The 22741-nt window shown below is 42.7% G+C and overlaps 5 protein-coding genes across 5 annotated transcripts; all 5 read left to right on the top strand.

Moving 5' to 3' along the window:
- Positions 1-1206: 1206 nt before the first annotated feature.
- On the top strand, positions 1207-2067 carry LOC310776595 (lysophosphatidic acid receptor 6-like; the record flags this gene model as incomplete). Its single annotated transcript, XM_083636772.1, has 1 exon — positions 1207-2067. One exon carries the CDS (start codon positions 1207-1209, stop codon positions 2065-2067), a length of 861 nt encoding a protein of 286 aa, XP_083492898.1.
- Positions 2068-6589: 4522 nt separating this feature from the next.
- Positions 6590-7447, top strand: LOC310776594 (lysophosphatidic acid receptor 6-like; the record flags this gene model as incomplete). The annotated part of the gene is made up of 1 exon (XM_083636771.1): positions 6590-7447. The coding sequence occupies one exon, from the start codon at positions 6590-6592 to the stop codon at positions 7445-7447; it is 858 nt and encodes a 285-aa protein (XP_083492897.1).
- Positions 7448-9854: 2407 nt separating this feature from the next.
- Positions 9855-10715, top strand: LOC310776592 (lysophosphatidic acid receptor 6-like; the record flags this gene model as incomplete). The annotated part of the gene is made up of 1 exon (XM_083636769.1): positions 9855-10715. The coding sequence occupies one exon, from the start codon at positions 9855-9857 to the stop codon at positions 10713-10715; it is 861 nt and encodes a 286-aa protein (XP_083492895.1).
- A 2308-nt stretch (positions 10716-13023) lies between these two features.
- On the top strand, positions 13024-17279 carry LOC310776591 (lysophosphatidic acid receptor 6-like; the record flags this gene model as incomplete). Its single annotated transcript, XM_083636768.1, is given in 3 exon segments — positions 13024-13162; positions 16559-16561; positions 16564-17279. Coding segments are annotated over 3 exon segments (858 nt in total).
- A 3680-nt stretch (positions 17280-20959) lies between these two features.
- Positions 20960-21826, top strand: LOC310776590 (lysophosphatidic acid receptor 6-like; the record flags this gene model as incomplete). Its single annotated transcript, XM_083636767.1, has 1 exon — positions 20960-21826. The coding sequence occupies one exon, from the start codon at positions 20960-20962 to the stop codon at positions 21824-21826; it is 867 nt and encodes a 288-aa protein (XP_083492893.1).
- Positions 21827-22741: the final 915 nt, after the last annotated feature.

Here is a 22741-nt window from a genome sequence, read left to right as displayed (position 1 = left end):
TTAGTTAATCATTAGTTAAGGTCACATTGTGAGTATAGTAGTTAATCATTAGTTCATGATTAGTTGTTAGTTCCTTAGTAGAGTAATTACTCATTAGTTAATGGTTAGTCAATGGTCAGTTTGGGAGTATATAGTTAATTGTTAGTTATTCATTACTTAATTACTTAATTATTACCTGTCCATTAGTTACTCTTTTTGTGTACCCTATTGTAAAGTGGTGCATCATACTCAGTAGTTTATGAATACTGAATCATTACTTAATTATTATCTGTCTATTAGTTAGTCTTTTTGTGTACCCTATTGTAAAGTGGTGCATCATACTCAGTAGTTTATGAATACTGAATCATTACTTAATTATTATCTGTCCATTAGTTACTCTTTTTGTGTACCCTATTGTAAAGTGTACACAAGTGTACAGTCTCCCATCCAAGGAGTATCCTATAGGCCAGACCTGCTTAGCTTCCCAAGGAAAGCCAGTAATGTAATGCAGGAGCCACTAGTGCTGGTAAAGTTGTCATGAATGATTATATACAGTATATATGGCCTTTATAGAACGGTGGTATCAATATTTTAAAATAGTCATAACATTGATGGAAATGTCATGGTAACTTGTCCATGGTTCTTCTTCTTGTTTTCTGCCTCTCAAGTAATTACAACCAAACTAGGCTGCCAATCAAAATCCCAGTATTAGAAACAAAAATGAGGCAGGAGCGGAAAATGCATGAATGTCACAGTGGAGCTCTGCTATTAAGTCAAGTCACCCTTGTTTCCTGTTTAAAAACTTTCCACACAACCTAAGCTCAGGCTATTAAGGCCAACCCACCCTAACCTCAGTTTACATAAATGAAGTCTGGAGGACAGAGTTGCTTTGCACCATTGCCGGTCAAGCATACACAGATAGTGCTTTTCTTGTCAGCCAGACACGACGATGATTAATGGTAAATGGCCTGCATTTATATAGTGCTTTTATCCAAAGTGCTTTACAGTCAGTAGGTACATTCACCCATTCACACACTGATGGCAGCAGGCTACCATACAGGGTGCTGGCACACCATCAGGAGCAATTTGGGGTTCAGTATCTTGCCCAAGGACACTTCGACATGCAGATTGGAGGAGCCGGGAATCGAACCACCGACCTCTTTTATCCAAAGCGATTAGTGGACGACCCGCTCTACCTCCTGAGCTACAGCCGCCCCCTACAGCACGATGAATGATACACAGAAGTATGGAGAGCTAGACAGGATGTCCTATGCCATAGTCTTCAGCTGCATCATGGTGGTGGGTCTGCCTCTCAATGCTGTGTCACTGTGGATTCTGATACGCCGCCACAGGCTCAAATCTCCCAGTGCCGTCTTCATGATCAACCTGGCACTTTCAGACCTGCTGCTGGTGATCTTCCTGCCCCTGCAGGTCTACTTTTATGCCACAGGCAGCTGGCCCCTTGGCATTGCGGTGTGTGTCAGCACCATAGCAATCTTCCACAACAACATCCGCTCCAGCTCCATCTTCATCACCTTCATCGGTGTGGACCGGCTGCTGGCAGTGGTTTACCCACTGAGATCACAGCATCTGAGATCCATCTCCAATGCCTGGAAAGCCTCTGCCTTCGTTTGGATCGTTGGGTTGGTAGTGAACATCCCAGAGAGCATCAACCTTTCAACACATTTATCCAGCTGTAATGCATCTACCTGTTTTGAATTTCCTGGCTGTGAAAAGTCTACTACACCAGTGGAGTTTTATTTTGAGTGTGCTTTAGTGTTCACCATGCTGGCAGTCAATGTGGTGTCCACTGCTATGGTGTCTTGGACTCTCCGCAGGCATCTCAGTGACTCTGCAAGGGTCAACAACAAGGTGAATGTTATGCTGCTTTTTGTCATGAACTTGATCATGTTTATCATCTGTTTCGTGCCTCTGTCACTGGCCTTTATTGCATTTCCCCGAGAAGCAATCCTGCCAACCATATCTCTTGCTAGTATGAACTGCTGTCTGGATCCACTGTTATATTACTTTTCTTTGGATGCCTTCTGGAAGAAGAAAGAGGATGTGGACATTGCAAGAGATGAGTGAAGACAAGAGATTTTTTCAGCCAAAGAGATTACTTGTGTGTGGAAATTAAATGGTTTATTGAATGATTTGTTGTAGGTGCAGGGTTCCCACGCATTTTCTTGGATAAGATTTCAAAACTTTTCCATGACTTTTCAAGGATCCATAATAGAATTTACATGTAATGCGAGCAGTGATTCTGAATCAATACCAGACATTATTTACTGTACACTGGCTAAATAGGACATAGCTCTTTATATTGGATTTACATCAACAGCTACAGACAATACATTTGCTGTTATTTTACATTGTGGAAGGTTATCCACAGAAGATTGCAGTAACAATTAAAACACAATTCAAGGACTTTTCTAGAACTTTCAAGGATTTTACTAATTCCATGACTTTTCCAGGCTGTGTATTTTGGCTTATTGTTCACCACTGGCTTAAGAGGTTGCAATTGACTTAAAGTATTGAGTTTATATGTATATGTATATGTATATGTATGTATATGTATATGTACTGTATATGTATATGTATATGTATATGTATATGTATATGTATATGTATATATGTATATGTATGTGGCTGTGGCTTCGTTCGAGCCACAGACGCTCTCCACCCCCCTGCCTCGGCTTCCTGCACGACCCCGGCCACGCCGGGTGCACGTCTGCACCCAATGCAATTCGGTTTCCGTGCCCGCCACTCCACAGAATTGGCCATAAGCATGTTAATTGAAAGAACCAAATGCCTCCTGGACAAGAATGGCTGTGTCGATGCTCTGTTCCTCGATCTTAAGAGGGCTCATCACCATGCATAGACTGTCCAGTAGGGGTCCCCCAAGGATCCATTCTTGGCCCGATCTTGTTTTCTTTGTTTATTAATGATTTTCTTGATGCATGCAGAAATGTCTATGCACAGTTGTATGCGGATGACGCCGTGATCTTTACGGCTGCAGCAAACGCCGCGGATGCTGCACAGGGCCTCACGGCAGCGATGGTCCACGTCCAGAAATGGCTCAAAGATTCCTGTCTCCTCTTAAATACAAAAAAAAACGGTCTGTATGATGTTCACCAAAAAAAATAACAAAACTGTCACTCACTCGGGTGTGTTCCTGAACGGTGAGGAACTCGCTCTAGTAAGCGAGTTCAAATATCTCGGAGTCATCTTGGACTCAACCCTCACCTTTCGGAAACACATAAAAAAAAGTGACCAATTCAGTCAAATACAACCTGGCGAACTTCAGACAGATCAGAAATTTCCTGACGGACGATGCTGCCTTGATGTTCCTACACTCTATGATTTTTTCCCACATTGACTACTGCTTAACAAGCTGGTCGTTTGCATGTAAAACAGCTCTTAAGCCGATTGAATCTCTATTTAAAAAAGCCCTAAAGATCTTTGATAAAAAAAACAATCTTTGCCCATATTTGTAACATTATAAAGAAGCATGATTTCCTTGATTTTGACAATTTTAAAACTTTTAGACAGACCTGTTTTGTGTCTCCATGGTTTTGCCCCACCCCCTCTGGGAGAGTTTTTAAACGGAGGTCCGTGGAGGGCATGACCACCAGGGCGTGCCTAAGAGGAAACTGCGAACTGGGCCACAGACGCACCACCTTTGGGAAGAACGTCCTGTCCATTCTGTCCATTGTGGGCGGAAAAATATGGAACAATCTCCCGGCCACAGTTAGGGAAAGCCCCACCTACCCTACTTTTATCAAGATATGGCTCAAAACGACAAAACAGTGCACCCATAGTTAATAGCCTTCTCTTGGACATTATATATTTTTTATCATTTTATTATCTTTTCTGTTTGTGTGTATTGCTTTTATTCTGTGTATGTATTGTTATCCCTTGTGTATGTTCTTTGTTACCCCTTGTGCATTTTTATTATATTGTTTTTTATTCCCGTATTCTGTATTTATCCTGTAGTTTTTAGTTGTTTATGTTCCGAGGACTGCGGGTGAAAATTAGCTTTGGCTAACCCGGGCACTTTTACCGTTGTCACATATGGATGAAGTAAAGTAAAGTAAAGTAAATGTATGTGTGTGTGTGTGTGTGTGTGTGTGTGTGTGTGTGTGTGTGTGTGTGTGTGTGTGTGTGTGTGTGTGTGTGTGTGTGTGTGTGTGTGTGTGTGTGTGTGTGTTTGTTTGTGTGCGCTTGTGTGCATGCGCCCGCGAGTGAGTGCGTGTGTGTGTGTGTGTGTGTGTGTGTGTGTGTGTGTGTGTGTGTGTGTGTGTAGCATCTGTGTTGGTAAGCTTATTTGTTGGCCGTGTTTATTTTGCCTGGAGATATACAGAATGCATATTTGTCTTTTGCAAACAAACATTTTCTACAAAATTAAGAACAGCATTTTTTTTTTTATCATTTTGTCTCTGATACACTTTATTATTGGCACCCTTTGTTTTGGGGGCTTGTGTATATGCAATCACATTTAATCTTTTTTTTTTTTCCTTGAACAGGAACAGCAAAAATGTTTGATGCCTCTTGTCAGATCAGCTGCTCCAACTTTTTGGCACTGAAAAATAAAGAAACTGTGGTCAATATATGCCTAAATGTCTACATTCATAGAAAATGAATATACTCGAGTCTAATGCAAAAAAGGACAGTATCTTTTCATCATTTTGTCTCTCATACACTTTCCTTCGCATTTACTGGCACCCTGAGTGCTTGGGGGCTGTGTACATGTATACGCAATCACATTTCATATTCAATTTTTCCTTGAACAGGAAGAGCAAAAATGTTTGACGCCTCTTGTTGTCAGATCAGCTACACCAACTTTTTAGCACTGAAAAATAAAGGAACTGTGGTCAATATATGCCTATATTTGTACAATTATTCTTTTATTTACTTAATTTTATTTTAAATGTAACCCTTTTCACCATAGGCTTGTGATATGAGGAAGACTTTATGCTGTACAATAAAGCATATATAAACCCCTTTAAACTCTAATACTTGGTAAAATGGTGAAAGAGCCATCTCTGTGTGTAATAAACATGTCTAGGATAAATTATGATTCTCACACTCAAACATGATGAGGCTATGTGGGGACAATCCTGGTATTAATAACCCAATATAATGTTGCTATAGAAATATGTGGCAGGTCTTCCCGCACTATCCTAGAGAAAAAGATGGCCCCTCAGGACACACAGCCTGCATGCATACCTCGCTGAACTGCTGCGGCTCCCATGCCTGTTGTGCCACACAAATAATGTCTGGGACTATTTTCTAGATGAGCCGCGAAGACTACTTCGCAGCTAACGCCCAGTTCAGGTCATATCACAGTGCACGCCCCCTTTCCTGAGGTTGTTAGGCTCGCCCCCTTTCATTGATGCTGTCTCCTCATCCATTCACAGTTTCCCACACTGCTTCCACTCCACTCATGTGGCAATAACCAATCAGCCCAAGCTATTCCCTTCCTGCTGATCCAATCACCTAACCAGCTTAGTATATCAGAGTCCATGTTTTACTCTGTTTGCTATGTGCTGCATATGTGCCATGTGTCATTTTCAGTTGCTGATCATCATCGCTGAAGCAGCTGTTTTCGCCGAAGGACGGCGCTCACTCACAGGACAGAGTCCCTGTCTCTGCCCTGGGGCATTGGGGAGATAATTCATCAGACCAGATTATTCATCAGACCATTCAGACCAAAGGGGAAGAGCACCTCCTACTGGTCCTCCAACACCACTTCCAGCACCAGTCTCCCATCCAAGGAGTATCCTATAGGCCAGACCTGCTTAGCTTCCCAAGGAAAGCCAGTAATGTAATGCAGGAGCCACTGGTGCTGGTAAAGCTGTCATGAATGATTATATACAGTATATATGGCCTTTATAGAACGGTGGTATCAATATGACATTTTAAAATAGTCATACATTGATGGAAATGCCATGGTATTCACATATCAGGGGAGGGAAGGGGGAGGGAGAACTCAACTCATCCACCACCGATGTGCAGCACCCACCTGGGTGATGCACGGCAGCCAGTTTGCACCAGAACACTCACCACACATGAGCTCTCACAGTGGAGAGTTGAGGACTGAATGTGCTAATTAAGTAATGAGGGATGGATAGGTGGCTATGATTTGAAGGAAGGCATGTGTGGGAATAATGGATGATTATGAACATTTATAATGTGGTCTATAATCCCTTGTAACATGCTTATAAAGCATAATGGCCTTTATAGAACGCTGGTATCAATATGACATTTTAAAATAGTCATAACATTGATGGAAATGCCATGGTAACTTGTCCATGGTTCTTCTTGTTGTTTTCTGCCTCTCAAGTAATTACAACCAAACTGGCTGCCAATCAAAATCCCAGTATTAGAAACAAAAATGAGACAGGAGGTAAACGAACTCATGAATGTCACAGTGGAGCTCTGCTATTAAGTCCTTGTTTCCTGTTTCAAAACTTTCCACACAAGCTCAGCCTATTAAAGCCAACCCACCCTAAACTCAGATCCTAGATAAAGTCTGGAGGACAGAGTTGCTTTGCACCATTGCCAGTCAAGCATACACAGATAGTGCTTTTCTTGTCAGCTAGACACGATGAACGATACACAGAAGGATGACAAGATGCCCTATGCTATAGTCTTCAGCTGCATCATGGTGCTGGGTCTGCCTCTCAATGCTGTGTCACTGTGGATTCTGATACGCCGCCACAGGCTCAAATCTCCCAGTGCCGTCTTCATGATCAACCTGGCACTTTCAGACCTGCTGCTGGTGATCTCCCTGCCCTGGAGGGTCTACTTCTATGTCACAGGCAGCTGGCCCTTTGGCATTGCGTGGTGTGTCAGCACCATAGCATTCTTCCACAACAACATCCGCACCAGCTCCATCTTCATCACCTTCATCGGTGTGGACCGGCTGCTGGCAGTGGTTTACCCACTGAGATCACAGCATCTGAGATCCACCTCCAATGCCTGGAAAGCCTCTGCCTTTGTTTGGATCGTTGGGTTGGTGGTGAACATCCCAGACCTCGTCACATTTTCAAGACATTTATCAAGGTGTGATGTAACTACCTGTTTAGACATTCGTCCTCCCAAGTGTCCGACTCCGTATACACAAGTGGGGTTTTATTTTCAGTCTGCTTTAGTGTTCACCCTGCTGGCAGTCAATGTTGTGTCCACTGCTATGGTGTCTTGGACTCTCCGCCGGCATCTCAGTGACTCTGCAAGAGTCAACAACAAGGTGAATGTTATGCTGATTTTTGTCATGAACGTGATCATGTTCATCATCTGTTTCGTGCCTCTGTCACTGGCCTCTATGCTTGGCCCAAAAGAGGCAATCCTGCCAACCCTATCTCTTGCTAGTATGAACTGCTGTCTGGATCCACTGTTATATTACTTTTCTTTGGATGCCTTCTGGAAGAAAAAAGAGGATGTGGACATTGCAAGAGATGAGTGAAGACAAGGGACGTAAAGAGTTAGAATGCCATGACATCAAAATCGCCACTGTCATTGTGATTTGCTCCTTTTTCAGCCAAAGAGATTACTTGTGTGTGGAAATTTAATTGTTTATTGAATGATTTGTTCTAGCTGCAGGGTTCCCACACATTTTCTTGGATAAGATTTCAAAACTTTTCCATGACTTTTCAAGGATCCATAATATAATTTCTATGTAATGCGAGGCAGTGACTCTGAATCAATACCAGATATTATTACTCCTGTACACTGGCTAAATAGGACATAGCTCTTTATATTGGATTTACGTCAACAGCTACAGACAATACATTTGCTGTTATGTTACATTGTGGAAGGTTATCCACAGTAGATTGCAGTAACAATTAAAACACAATTCCAGGACTTTTCTAGAACTTTCAAGGATTTTACTAATTCCATGACTTTTCCAGGCTGTGTATTTTGGCTTATTGTTCACCACTGGCTTAAGAGGTTGCAATTTACTTAAAGTATGGAGTTTATTATGTGTGTGTGTGTGTGTGTGTGTGTGTGTGTGTGTGTGTGTGTGTGTGTGTGTGTGTGTGTGTGTGTGTGTGTGTGTGTGTGTGTGTGTGTGTGTGTGTGTGTGTGTGTGTGTGTGTGTGTGTGTGTGTGTGTGTGTGTGTGTGTGTGTGTGTGTGTGTTTGTAGCATCTGTGTTGGTAAGCTTTGTTGGCAGTGTTTATTTTGCCTAGAGATATATGATACACTTTATTATTGGCATAGTGTTGGTGGCTTATCTTAATTTATCTTAATTTTCTTCCTTGAACAGGAACAGCAAAAATGTTTGACGCCTCTTGTCAGATCAGCTGCCCCAACTTTTTGGCACTGAAAAATAAAGAAACTGTGGTCAATATATGCCTAAATGTCTACGTTCATAGAAAATGAATATACTCTAGTCTAATGCAAAAGAGGACAGTATCTTTTCATCATTTTGTCTCTCATACACCTTCCTTCGCATTTACTGGCACCCTGAGTGTTGGCGGCTGTGTATACGCAATCACATTTAATCTTCAATTTTTCCTTGAACAGGAAGAGCAAAAATGTTTGACGTCTCTTTTTGTCAGATCAGCTACACCAACTTTTTAGCACTGAAAAATAAAGGAACTGTGCTCAATATATGCCTATATTTGTACAATTATTATTTTATTTACTTCATTTTATTTTAAATGTAACCCTTTTCACCATTGGCTTGTGATATGAGGAAGACTTTATGTTGTACAATAAAGTATTCATAAACCCCTTTAAACTCTAATACTTGGTAAAATGGTGAAAGAGCCATCTCTATGTGTAATAAACATGTCTAGGATAAATTATGATTCTCACACTCAATCATGATGAGGCTATGTGGGGACAATCCTGGTATTAATAACCCAATATAATGTTGCTATAGAAATATGTGGCAGGTCTTCCCGCACTATCCTAGAGAAAATGATGGCCCCTCAGGACACACAGCCTGCATGCATACCTCGCTGAACTGCTGCGGCTCCCATGCCTGTTGTGCCACACAAATAATGTCTTGGACTATTTTCTAGATGAGCCGCGAAGACTACTTCGCAGCTAACGCCCAGTTCAGGTCATATCACGGTGCACGCCCCCTTTCTTGAGGTTGTTAGGCTCGCCCCCTTTCATTGATGCTGTCTCCTCATCCATTCACAGTTTCCCACGCTGCTTCCACTCCACTCATGTGGCAATAACCAATCAGCCCAAGCTATTCCCTTCCTGCTGATCCAATCACCTAACCAGCGTAGTATATCAGAGTCCATGTTTTACTCTGTTTGCTATGTGCTGCGTATGTGCCATGTGTCATTCTCAGTTGCTGATCATCATCGCTGAAGCAGCTGTTTTCGCCGAAGGACGGCGCTCACTCTGAGGACAGAGTACCTGTCTCTGCCCTGGGGCATTGCGGAGATAATTGATCAGACCAGATTATTCATCAGACCAGAGGGGAAGAGCACCTCCTACTGGTCCTCCAACACCACTTCCAGCACCAGTCTCCCATCCAAGGAGTATCCTATAGGCCAGACCTGCTTATAGCTTCCCAAGGAAAGCCAGTAATGTAATGCAGGAGCCACTAGTGCTGGTAAAGCTGTCATGAATGATTATATACAGTATATATGGCCTTTATAGAACGGTGGTATCAATATGACATTTTAAAATAATCATAACATTGATGGAAATGCCATGGTAACTTGTCACCCTAAGTCAAGTCACCCTTGTTTCCTGTTTCAAAACTTTCCACACAACCTAAGCTCAGGCTATTAAGGCCAACCCACCCTAACCTCAGATCACAGATAAAGTCTGGAGGACAGAGTTGCTTTGCACCATTGCCAGTCAAGCATACACAGATAGTGCTTTTCTTGTCAGCTAGACACGATGAACGATACACAGAAGGATGCAGAGGTAGACAAGATGCCCTATGCCATATTCTTCAGCTGCATCATGGTGGTGGGTCTGCCTCTCAATGCTGTGTCACTGTGGATTCTGATACGCCGCCACAGGCTCAAATCTCCCAGTGCCGTCTTCATGATCAACCTGGCACTTGTAGACCTGCTGCTGGTGATCTCCCTGCCCTGGAGGGTCTACTTCTATGTCACAGGCAGCTGGCCCTTTGGCATTGTGGTGTGTGTCAGCATCACAGCAATCTTCTACACCAACCTGAGCGCCAGCGCCATCTTCATCACCTTCATCGGTGTGGACCGGCTGCTGGCAGTGGTTTACCCGCTGAGATCACAGCATCTGAGATCCACCTCCAATGCCTGGAAAGCCTCTGCCTTCATTTGGATCATTGTGTTGGTGGTGAACATCCCAGAGAGCATCACATTTTCAAGACGTTTATCAAGGTGTAATGGATCTCACTGTTTTGAATTATCTGGCTGTGAAAAGTCTACTACACCAGTGGAGTTTTATTTTGAGTGTGCTTTAATGTTCACCATGCTGGCAGTCAATGTGGTGTCCACTGCTATGGTGTCTTGGACTCTCCGCAGGCATCTCAGTGACTCTGCACGGGTCAAGAACAAGGTGAATGTCATGCTGCTTTTTGCCATGAACTTGATCATGTTCATCATCTGTTTCGTGCCTCTGTCACTGGCTTTTATTGTGTTTCCCAAAGAAGCAATCCTGCCAACCATATGTCTTGCTAGTATGAACTGCTGTCTGGATCCACTGTTATATTACTTTTCTTTGGATGCCTTCTGGAAGAAAGAAGAGGATGTGGACATTGCAAGAGATGAGTGAAGACAAGAGACGTAAAGAGTTAGAATGCCATGACATCAAAATCGCCACTGTCATTGTGATTTGCTCCTTTTTCAGCCAAAGAGATTACTTGTGTGTGGAAATTAAATGGTTTATTGAATGATTTGTTCTAGCTGCAGGGTTCCCACACATTTTCTTGGATAAGATTTCAAAACTTTTCCATGACTTTTCAAGGATCCATAATAGAATTTCCATGTAATGCGAGGCAGTGATTCTGAATCAATACCAGACATTATTACTACTGTACACTGGCTAAATAGGACATAGCTCTTTATATTGTATTTACGTCAACAGCTACAGACAATACATTTGGTGTTATGTTACATTGTGGAAGGTTATCCACAGAAGATTGCAGTAACAATTGAAACAAAATTCCAGGACTTTTCTAGAACTTTCAAGGATTTTACTAATTCCATGACTTTTCCAGGCTGTGTATTTTGGCTTATTGTTCACCACTGGCTTAAGAGGTTGCAATTGACTGAACTTATTGAGTTTATTATGTATACGTATATATGTGTGTGTGTGTGTGTGTGTGTGTGTGTGTGTGTGTGTGTGTGTGTGTGTGTGTGTGTGTGTGTGTGTGTGTGTGTGTGTGTGTGTGTGTGTGTGTGTGTGTGTGTGTGTGTGTGTTTGTAGCATCTGTGTTGGTAAGCTTTGTTGGCAGTGTTTATTTTGCCTAGAGATATATGATACACTTTATTATTGGCATAGTGTTGGTGGCTTATCTTCATTTATCTTAATTTTCTTCCTTGAACAGGAACAGCAAAAATGTTTGACGCCTCTTGTCAGATCAGCTGCCCCAACTTTTTGGCACTGAAAAATAAAGAAACTGTGTTCAATATATGCCTAAATGTCTACGTTCATAGAAAATGAATATATTCTAATGCAAAAAAGGACAGTATCTTTTCATCATTTTGTCTCTCATACACTTTCCTTCACATTTACTGGCACCCTGAGTGTTGGGGGCTGTGTATACGCAATCACATTTCATCTTCAATTTTTCCTTGAACAGGAGGAGCAAAAATGTTTGTCGCCTCTTGTTGTCAGATCAGCTACACCAACTTTTTAGCACTGAAAAATAAAGGAACTGTGCTCAATATATGCCTATATTTGTACAATTATTATTTTATTTACTTCATTTTATTTTAAATGTAACCCTTTTCACCATAGGCTATGAGGAAGACTTTATAAAGCATTCATAAACCCCTTTAAACTCCAATACTAATAAATTATGATTCTCACACTCAAACATGATGAGGCTATGTGGGGACAATCCTGGTATTAATAACCCAATATAATGTTGCTATAGAAATATGTGGCAGGTCTTCCCGCACTATCCTAGAGAAAAAGATGGCCCCTCAGGACACACAGCCTGCATGCATACCTCGCTGAACTGCTGCGGCTCCCATGCCTGTTGTGCCACACAAATAATGTCTTGGACTATTTTCTAGATGAGCCGCGAAGACTACTTCGCAGCTAACGCCCAGTTCAGGTCATATCACGGTGCACGCCCCCTTTCTTGAGGTTGTTAGGCACGCCCCCTTTCATTGATGCTGTCTCCTCATCCATTCACAGTTTCCCACGCTGCTTCCACTCCACTCATGTGGCAATAACCAATCAGCCCAAGCTATTCCCTTCCTGCTGATCCAATCACCTAACCAGCTTAGTATATCAGAGTCCATGTTTTACTCTGTTTGCTATGTGCTGCGTATGTGCCATGTGTCATTCTCAGTTGCTGATCATCATCGCTGAAGCAGCTGTTTTCGCCGAAGGACGGCGCTCACTCACAGGACAGAGTCCCTGTCTCTGCCCTGGGGCATTGGGGAGATAATTCATCAGACCAGATTATTCATCAGACCAGAGGGGAAGAGCACCTCCTACTGGTCCTCCAACACCACTTCCAGCACCAGTCTCCCATCCAAGGAGTATCCTATAGGCCAGACCTGCTCAGCTTCCCAAGGAAAGCCAGTAATGCAGGAGCCACTGGTGCTAGTAAAGCTGTCATGAATGATTATATACAGTATATATGGCCTTTATAGAACGGTGGTATCAATATGACATTTTAAAATAGTCATAACATTGATGGAAATGTCATGGTAACTTGTCACCCTAAGTCAAGTCACCCTTGTTTCCTGTTTCAAAACTTTCCACACAACCTAAGCTCAGGCTATTAAGGCCAACCCACCCTCACCTCAGATCCTAGATAAAGTCTGGAGGACAGAGTTGCTTTGCACCATTGCCAGTCAAGCATACACAGATACAGTAGTGCTTTTCTTGTCAGCTAGACACGATGAACGATACACAGAAGGATGCAGAGGTAGACAAGATGCCCTATGCCATAGTCTTCAGCTGCATCATGGTGGTGGGTCTGCCTCTCAATGCTGTGTCACTGTGGATTCTGATACGCCGCCACAGCCTCAAATCTCCCAGTGCCGTCTTCATGATCAACCTGGCACTTTCAGACCTGCTGCTGGTGATCTCCCTGCCCTGGAGGGTCTACTTCTATGCCACAGGCAGCTGGCCCCTTGGCATTGTGGAGTGTGTTATCACCATCGCAATCTTCCACAGCAACCTGCGCTCCAGCTCCATCTTCATCACCTTCATCGGTGTGGACCGGCTGCTGGCAGTGGTTTACCCGCTGAGATCACAGCATCTGAGATCCATCTCCAATGCCTGGAAAGCCTCTGCCTTCCTTTGGATCGTTGGGTTGGTGGTGAGCATCCCAGAGAGCATCACATTTTCAAGACGTTTATCAAGGTGTAATGGATCTCACTGTTTTGAATTTCCTCGCTGTGAAAAGTCTACTACACCAGTGGGGTTTTATTTTGAGTCTACTTTAGTGTTCACCATGCTGGCAGTCAATGTTGTGTCCACTGCTATGGTGTCTTGGACTCTCCGCAGGCATCTCAGTGACTCTGCAAGGGTCAACAACAAGGTAAATGTTATGCTGATTTTTGTCATGAACTTGATCATGTTCATCATCTGTTTCGTGCCTCTGTCACTGGCTTTTATTGTGTTTCCCCGAGAAGCAATCCTGCCAACCCTATGTCTTGCTAGTATGAACTGCTGCCTGGATCCACTGTTATATTACTTTTCTTTGGATGCCTTCTGGAAGAAAAAAGAGGATGTGGACATTGCAAGAGATGAGTGAAGACAAGGGACGTAAAGAGTTAGAATGCCATGACATCAAAATCGCCACTGTCATTGTGATTTGCTCCTTTTTCAGCCAAAGAGATTACTTGTGTGTGGAAATTAAATTGTTTATTGAATGATTTGTTGTAGGTGCAGGGTTCCCACACATTTTCTAAGATAAGATTTCAAAACTTTTCCATGACTTTTCAAGGATCCATAATAGAATTTCCATGTAATGCGAGGCAGTGATTCTGAATCAATACCAGACATTATTACTACTGTACACTGGCTAAATAGGACATAGCTCTTTATATTGGATTTACGTCAACAGCTACAGACAATATTTGCTGTTATGTTACATTGTGGAAGGTTATCCACAGAAGATTGCAGTAACAATTGAAACAAAATTCCAGGACTTTTCTAGAACTTTCAAGGATTTTACTAATTCCATGACTTTTCCAGGCTATGTATTTTGGCTTATTGTTCACCACTGGCTTAAGAGGTTGCAATTAACTGAAATTATGGAGTTTATTATGTATACGTATATGTGTGTGTGTGTGTGTGTGTGTGTGTGTGTGTGTGTGTGTGTGTGTGTGTGTGTGTGTGTGTGTGTGTGTCTGTGTGTGTGTGTGTGTGTGTGTGTGTGTGTGTGTGTGTGTGTGTGTGTGTGTGTGTGTGTGTGTGTGTGTGTGTGTGTGTGTGTGTGTTTGTAGCATCTGTGTTGGTAAGCTTTGTTGGCAGTGTTTATTTTGCCTGGAGATATATGATACACTTTATTATTGGCATAGTGTTGGGGGCTTATCTTAATTTATCTTAATTTTCTTCCTTGAACAGGAACAGCTAAAATGTTTGACGCCTCTTGTCAGATCAGCTGCCCCAACTTTTTGGCACTGAAAAATAAAGAAACTGTGTTCAATATATGCCTAAATGTCTACGTTCATAGAAAATGAATAGACTCTAATGCAAAAAAGGACAGTATCTTTTCATCATTTTGTCTCTCATACACTTTCCTTCGCATTTACTGGCACCCTGAGTGCTTGGGGGCTGTGTATACGCAATCACATTTCATCTTCAATGTTTCCTTGAACAGGAAGAGCAAAAATGTTTGACGCCTCTTGTTGTCAGATCAGCTACACCAACTTTTTAGCACTGAAAAATAAAGGAACTGTGGTCAATATATGCCTATATTTGTACAATTATTCTTTTATTTACTTCATTTTATTTTAAATGTAACCCTTTTCACCATAGGCTTGTGATATGAGGAAGACTTTATGCTGTACAATAAAGCATTCATAAACCGCTTTAAACTCTAATACTTGGTAAAATCTGTGTGTAATAAACATGTCTAGGATAAATTATGATTCTCACACTCAAACATGATGAGGCTATGTGGGGACAATCCTGGTATTAATAACCCAATATAATGTTGCTATAGAAATATGTGGCAGGTCTTCCCGCACTATCCTAGAGAAAAAGATGGCCCCTCAGGACACACAGCCCGCATGCATACCTCGCTGAACTGCTGCGGCTCCCACGCCTGTTGTGCCACACAAATAATGTCTTGGACTATTTTCTAGATGAGCCGCGAAGACTACTTCGCAGCTAACACCCAGTTCAGGTCATATCACAGTGCACGCCCCCTTTCCTGAGGTTGTTAGGCTCGCCCCCTTTCATTGATGCTGTCTCCTCATCCATTCACAGTTTCCCACGCTGCTTCCACTCCACTCATGTGGCAATAACCAATCAGCCCAAGCTATTCCCTTCCTGCTGATCCAATCACCTAACCAGCGTAGTATATCAGAGTCCATGTTTTACTCTGTTTGCTATGTGCTGCGTATGTGCCATGTGTCATTCTCAGTTGCTGATCATCATCTCTGAAGCAGCTGTTTTCGCCGAAGGACGGCTCTCACTCACAGGACAGAGTCCCTGTCTCTGCCCTGGGGCATTGGGGAGATAATTCATCAGACCAGATTATTCATCAGACCAGAGGGGAAGAGCACCTCCTACTGGTCCTCCAACACCACTTCCAGCACCAGTCTCCCATCCAAGGAGTATCCTATAGGCCAGACCTGCTTAGCTTCCCAAGGAAAGCCAGTAATGTAATGCAGGAGCCACTGGTGCTGGTAAAGCTGTCATGAATGATTATATACGGTATATATGGCCTTTATAGAACGGTGGTATCAATATGACATTTTAAAATAGTCATAACATTGATGGAAATGCCATGGTAACTTGTCCATGGTTCTTCTTCTTGTTTTCTCCCTCTCAAGTAATTACAACCAAACTAGGCTGCCAATCAAAATCCCAGTATTAGAAACAAAAATGAGACAGGAGGTAAACGAACTCATGAATGTCACAGTGGAGCTCTGCTATTAAGTCAAGTCACCCTTGTTTCCTGTTTCAAAACTTTCCACACAACCTAAACTCACCCTATTAAGGCCAACCCACCCTAAACTCAGATCCTAGATAAAGTCTGGAGGACAGAGTTGCTTTGCCCCATTGCCAGTCAAGCATACACAGATACAGTAGTGCTTTTCTTGTCAGCTAGACACGATGAACGATACACAGAAGGATGCAGAGCTAGACAAGATGCCCTATACCATAGTCTTCAGCTGCATCATGGTGCTGGGTCTGCCTCTCAATGCTGTGTCACTGTGGATTCTGATACGCCGCCACAGGCTCAAATCTCCCAGTGCCGTCTTCATGATCAACCTGGCACTTTCAGACCTGCTGCTGGTGATCTCCCTGCCCTGGAGGGTCTACTTCTATGCCACAGGCAGCTGGCCCTTTGGCATTGCGGTGTGTGTCAGCAACATGGCATTCTTCCACAACAACATCCGCACCAGCTCCATCTTCATCACCTTCATCGGTGTGGACCGGCTGCTGGCAGTGGTTTACCCGCTGAGATCACAGCATCTGAGATCCATCTCCAATGCCTGGAAAGCCTCTGCCTTTGTTTGGATCCTTGGGGTCGTAATAAACGTCCCAGAAAGCATCAACCATTCAAGACAGTTATCCAGGTGCAATGTATCTACCTGTTTTGACATTCTTCCTCTTACGTGTCGGTATATGCCAGATGTGATTTATTTTCAGTGTGCTTTAGTGTTCACCATGCTGGCAGTCAATGTTGTGTCCACTGCTATGGTGTCTTGGACTCTCCGCAGGCATCTCAGTGACTCTGCACGGGTCAACAACAAGGTGAATGTCATGCTGCTTTTTGTCATGAACTTGATCATGTTCATCATCTGTTTCGTGCCTCTGTCACTGGCCTTTATTGCATTTCGCCAAGAAGCAATCCTGCCAACCATATCTCTTGCTAGTATGAACTGCTGTCTGGATCCACTGTTATATTACTTTTCTTTGGATGCCTTCTGGAAGAAAAAAGAGGATGTGGACATTGCAAGAGATGAGTGAAGACAAGGGACGTAAAGAGTTAGAATGCCATGACATCAAAATCGCCACTGTCATTGTGAGTTGCTCCTTTTTCAGCCAAAGAGATTACTTGTGTGTAGAAATTTAATTGTTTATTGAATGATTTGTTCTAGCTGCAGGGTTCCCACACATTTTCTTGGATAAGATTTCAAAACTTTTCCATGACTTTTCAAGGATCCATAATAGAATTTCTATGTAATGTGAGGCAGTGACTCTGAATCAATACCAGACATTATTACTCCTGTACACTGGCTAAATAGGACATAGCTCTTTATATTGGATTTACGTCAACAGCTACAGACAATACATTTGCTGTTATGTTACATTGTGGAAGGTTATCCACAGAAGATTGCAGTAACAATTGAAACTAAATTCCTTTTCTAGAACTTTCAAGGATTTTACTAATTCCATGACTTTTCCAGGCTGTGTATTTTGGCTTATTGTTCACCACTGGCTTAAGAGGTTGCAATTGACTGAAATTATCGAGTTTATATGTATATGTATGTACAGTATATGTATGTATATGTGTGTGTGTGTGTGTGTGTGTGTGTGTGTGTGTGTGTGTGTGTGTGTGTGTGTGTGTGTGTGTGTGTGTGTGTGTGTGTCTGTGTCTGTGTGTGTGTGTGTGTCTGTGTGTGTGTGTGTGTGTGTGTGTGTGTGTGTGTGTGTGTGTGTGTGTGTGTGTGTGTGTGTGTGTGTGTGTGTGTGTATGTGTGTGTGTGTGTGTGTGTGTGTGTGTGTGTGTGTGTGTGTGTGTGTGTGTCTGTGTGTGTGTTTGTAGCATCTGTGTTGGTAAGCTTATTTGTTGGCAGTGTTTATTTTGCCTGGAGATATACAGAATGCATATTTGTCTTTTGCAAACAAAAATTTTCTACAAATAAAGGACAGTAGTAGTATCTTTTCATCATTTTGTCTCTCATACACCTTCCTTCGCATTTACTGGCACCCTGAGTGTTGGGGACTGTGTATACGCAATCACATTTAATCTTCAATTCAAAAACAGAAGAGCAAAAATGTTTGACGCCTCTTGTTGTCAGATCAGCTACACCAACTTTTTAGCACTGACAAATAAAGAAACTGTGGTCAATATATGCCTATATTTCTATGGTCATAGAATTTTCAATTTGTGTTATACTTTCCTGTTGTAATTTTGCTTCTTTTTCGCCCTCCACTTTGAAATTGTATTTAAATGTTGCCTTAATTGTACAATTTATTTACTTCATTTTCTTTTAAATGTAACCCTTTTCACCATAGGCTTGTGATATGAGGAAGACTTTATGCTGTACAATAAAGCATTCATAAACCCCTTTAAACTCCAATACGAAGAAATTATGATTCCCACACTCAAACATGATGAGGCTATGTGGGGACAGACCTGGTATTAATAACCCAATATAATGTTACTATAGAAATATGTGGTAGGTCATCCCTGCACTATCCTAGAGAAATGTATTGCCCCTCAGGAAACACAGCCTGCATGCATACCTCGCTGAACTGATGTGTTGTGCCACACAAATAATGTCTTGGACTATTTTCAATAATGAAGACTACTTAGCAGCTAACGCCCAGTTCAGGTCATATCACAGTGCATGCCGCCTTTCTTTGAGGTTGTATAACCCATTCATTGTTAGGCTCCCCCCTTTTCATTGATGCTGTCTCCTCATCCATTCACAGTTTCCCACGCTGCTTCCACTCATGTGGCAATAACCAATCAGCCCAAGCTATTCCCTTCCTGCTGATCCAATCAGCTAACCAGCGTAGTATATCAGAGTCCATGTTTTACTGTTTGCTATGTGCTGCGTATGTGCACGTAACGCTGAAGCAGTTGTTTTCGCCCCACCTCCTCCCCTGACCACCACCATCGTCATGACTCCTGAAGAATTCCCTATGGGGGATTTCCTATTATATTCTTCAATGACGACACCCTCTCATCATCTCAGGAGAGCGTCATCATATCATGGAGTCATAAGCCAAAATTAATTTCTTGTATCATTAAAGCTTGTTAAACTTTCTACTAGTCTCTCATTATTGAAACAGTGTTACTGCTGCGGTGCTGCCTTCTGGTAAACCGAGCAGGAGCAGAGCCGCTGCTGTCTGTTTTTGCTGGGATCCGCACGCGTCTCACGATGATAATAGCTGTGACTCCGAATCTCTAGATGAGCCATTGCAGAGTTAAGTGGCTGGTCCATTGCGTGGCTGGGCAGACTCTTCCCCATCTTTTGTTCTGTTTGGCATTTCTTTTGCACTTTTGAGTGTAGAGTACCGCAGGAATGACCTGGATGTTTGCACTTCCGGTTCCGACTTTTGAAGCTTTTTCTGAAAATCTCGATTTAAAAAAATTCACATTTACGCTTCAAAAGTTATAAAAGTGGTCCTCATTTGTGAAGATTATCTTTCTGAACACGCCGTTCGCCGTTTCTTAAACTTTTGTTAACCACAGATCTTATTTCAGATATTTACAGAGATTCCCATAAAAAAAATCCTATTGACTTTTAGAGAAGGAACCAGGAGGTGCAGGGACTTCTAGATAAGCCTATAAAAATACACCATGTCTGCGGTAGGTTTTTCTAACTAAAAACTTTGGTACTCTCTCTGTGGTCTTGGCATCCTTTATATTCAATCTTGCATTGAGGCTTATTTTCTTCTGAAGGATGTAATGATCCCCCTTATAATTGATCGGATTTATATAGCGCCTTTCAAGACACTCAAAGTGCTTCACATATCAGGGGAGGGAGGGGGAGGGAACTCAACTCATCCACCACCGATGTGTAGCAGCACCCACCTGGGTGATGCACGGCAGCCAGTTTGCACCAGAACGCTCAGCACACATCAGCTGTCACAGTGGAGAGTTGAGGACTAATAGAGCCAATTAAGTAAGGAGGGATGATTAGGTGGCCATGATTGAAGGAAGGCCTGTGTGGGAATTTAGCCAGGGCACCGGGGTTACACCCCTACTGTTGTGAAGAGTGCCGATGGGATCTTTAATGACCACAGAGAGTCAGGACCTCGGTTTAACGTCTCATCCGAAGGACGGCGCTCACACACAGGACAGAGTCCCTGTCTCTGCCGTGGGGCATTCAGGAGATAATTCATCAGACCAGAGGGGAAGAGCACCTCCTACTGGTCCTCCAACACCACTTCCAGCACCAGTCTCCCATCCAAGGAGTATCCTATAGGCCAGGCCTGCTTAGCTTCCCAAGGAAAGCCAGTAATGTAATGCAGGAGCCACTGGTGCTGGTAAAGCTGTCATGAATGATTATATACAGTATATATGGCCTTTATAGAACGATGGTATCAATATGACATTTTAAAATAGTCATAACATTGATGGAAATGCCATGGTAACTTGTCCATGGTTCTTCTTCTTGTTTTCTGCCTCTCAAGTAATTACAACCAAACTAGGCTGCCAATCAAAATCCCAGTATTAGAAACAAAAATGAGACAGGAGGGAAACGAACTCATGAATGTCACAGTGGAGCTCTGCTATTAAGTCAAGTCACCCTTGTTTCCTGTTTCAAAACTTTCCACACAACCTAAGCTCAGGCTATTAAGGCCAACCCACCCTAACCTCAGATCCTAGATAAAGTCTGGAGGACAGAGTTGCTTTGCACCATTGCCAGTCAAGCATACACAGATAGTGCTTTTCTTGTCAGCTAGACACGATGAACGATACACAGAAGGATGCAGAGGTAGACAAGATGCCCTATGCCATAGTCTTCAGCTGCATCATGGTGGTGGGTCTGCCTCTCAATGCTGTGTCACTGTGGATTCTGATACGCCGCCACAGCCTCAAATCTCCCAGTGCCGTCTTCATGATCAACCTGGCACTTTCAGACCTGCTGCTGGTGATCTCCCTGCCCTGGAGGGTCTACTTCTATGTCACAGGCAGCTGGCCCTTTGGCATTGCGTGGTGTGTCAGCACCATAGCATTCTTCCACAGCAACCTGCGCTCCAGCGCCATCTTTATCACCTTCATCGGTGTGGACCGGCTGCTGGCAGTGGTTTACCCACTGAGATCACAGCATCTGAGATCCACCTCCAATGCCTGGAAAGCCTCTGCCTTTGTTTGGATCGTTGGGTTGGTGGTGAACATCCCAGGCCTCGTCACATTTTCAAGACATTTATCAAGGTGTGATGTAACTACCTGTTTAGACATTCGTCCTCCCAAGTGTCCGACTCCGTATACACAAGTGGGGTTTTATTCTCAGTCTGCTTTAGTGTTCACCCTGCTGGCAGTCAATGTTGTGTCCACTGCTATGGTGTCTTGGACTCTCCGCCGGCATCTCAGTGACTCTGCAAGAGTCAACAACAAGGTGAATGTTATGCTGATTTTTGTCATGAACTTGATCATGTTCATCATCTGTTTCGTGCCTCTGTCACTGGCCTCTATGCTTGGCCCAAAAGAGGCAATCCTGCCAACCCTATCTCTTGCTAGTATGAACTGCTGTCTGGATCCACTGTTATATTACTTTTCTTTGGATGCCTTCTGGAAGAAAAAAGAGGATGTGGACATTGCAAGAGTTGAGTGAAGACAAGGGACGTAAAGAGTTAGAATGCCATGACATCAAAATCGCCACTGTCATTGTGATTTGCTCCTTTTTCAGCCAAAGAGATTACTTGTGTGTGGAAATTTAATTGTTTATTGAATGATTTGTTCTAGCTGCAGGGTTCCCACACATTTTCTTGGATAAGATTTCAAAACTTTTCCATGACTTTTCAAGGATCCATAATATAATTTCTATGTAATGCGAGGCAGTGACTCTGAATCAATACCAGACATTATTACTCCTGTATACTGGCTAAATAGGACATAGCTCTTTATATTGGATTTACGTCAACAGCTACAGACAATACATTTGCTGTTATGTTACATTGTGGAAGGTTATCCACAGAAGATTGCAGTAACAATTAAAACACAATTCCAGGACTTTTCTAGAACTTTCAAGGATTTTACTAATTCCATGACTTTTCCAGGCTGTGTATTTTGGCTTATTGTTCACCACTGGCTTAAGAGGTTGCAATTGACTGAAATTATGGAGTTTATTATGTGTGTGTGTGTGTGTGTGTGTGTGTGTGTGTGTGTGTGTGTGTGTGTGTGTGTGTGTGTGTGTGTGTGTGTGTGTGTGTGTGTGTGTGTGTGTGTGTGTGTGTGTGTGTGTTTGTAGCATCTGTGTTGGTAAGCTTTGTTGGCAGTGTTTATTTTGCCTAGAGATATATGATACACTTTATTATTGGCATAGTGTTGGTGGCTTATCTTAATTTATCTTAATTTTCTTCCTTGAACAGGAACAGCAAAAATGTTTGACGCCTCTTGTCAGATCAGCTGCCCCAACTTTTTGGCACTGAAAAATAAAGAAACTGTGTTCAATATATGCCTAAATGTCTACGTTCATAGAAAATGAATATACTCTAATGCAAAAAAGGACAGTATCTTTTCATCATTT

This window comes from Poromitra crassiceps, assembly GCF_964638095.1.
Source record: "Poromitra crassiceps genome assembly, chromosome: 5".
Taxonomy (NCBI): domain Eukaryota; kingdom Metazoa; phylum Chordata; class Actinopteri; order Beryciformes; family Melamphaidae; genus Poromitra; species Poromitra crassiceps.
This window is presented reverse-complemented; position numbering and strand designations above follow the sequence as displayed.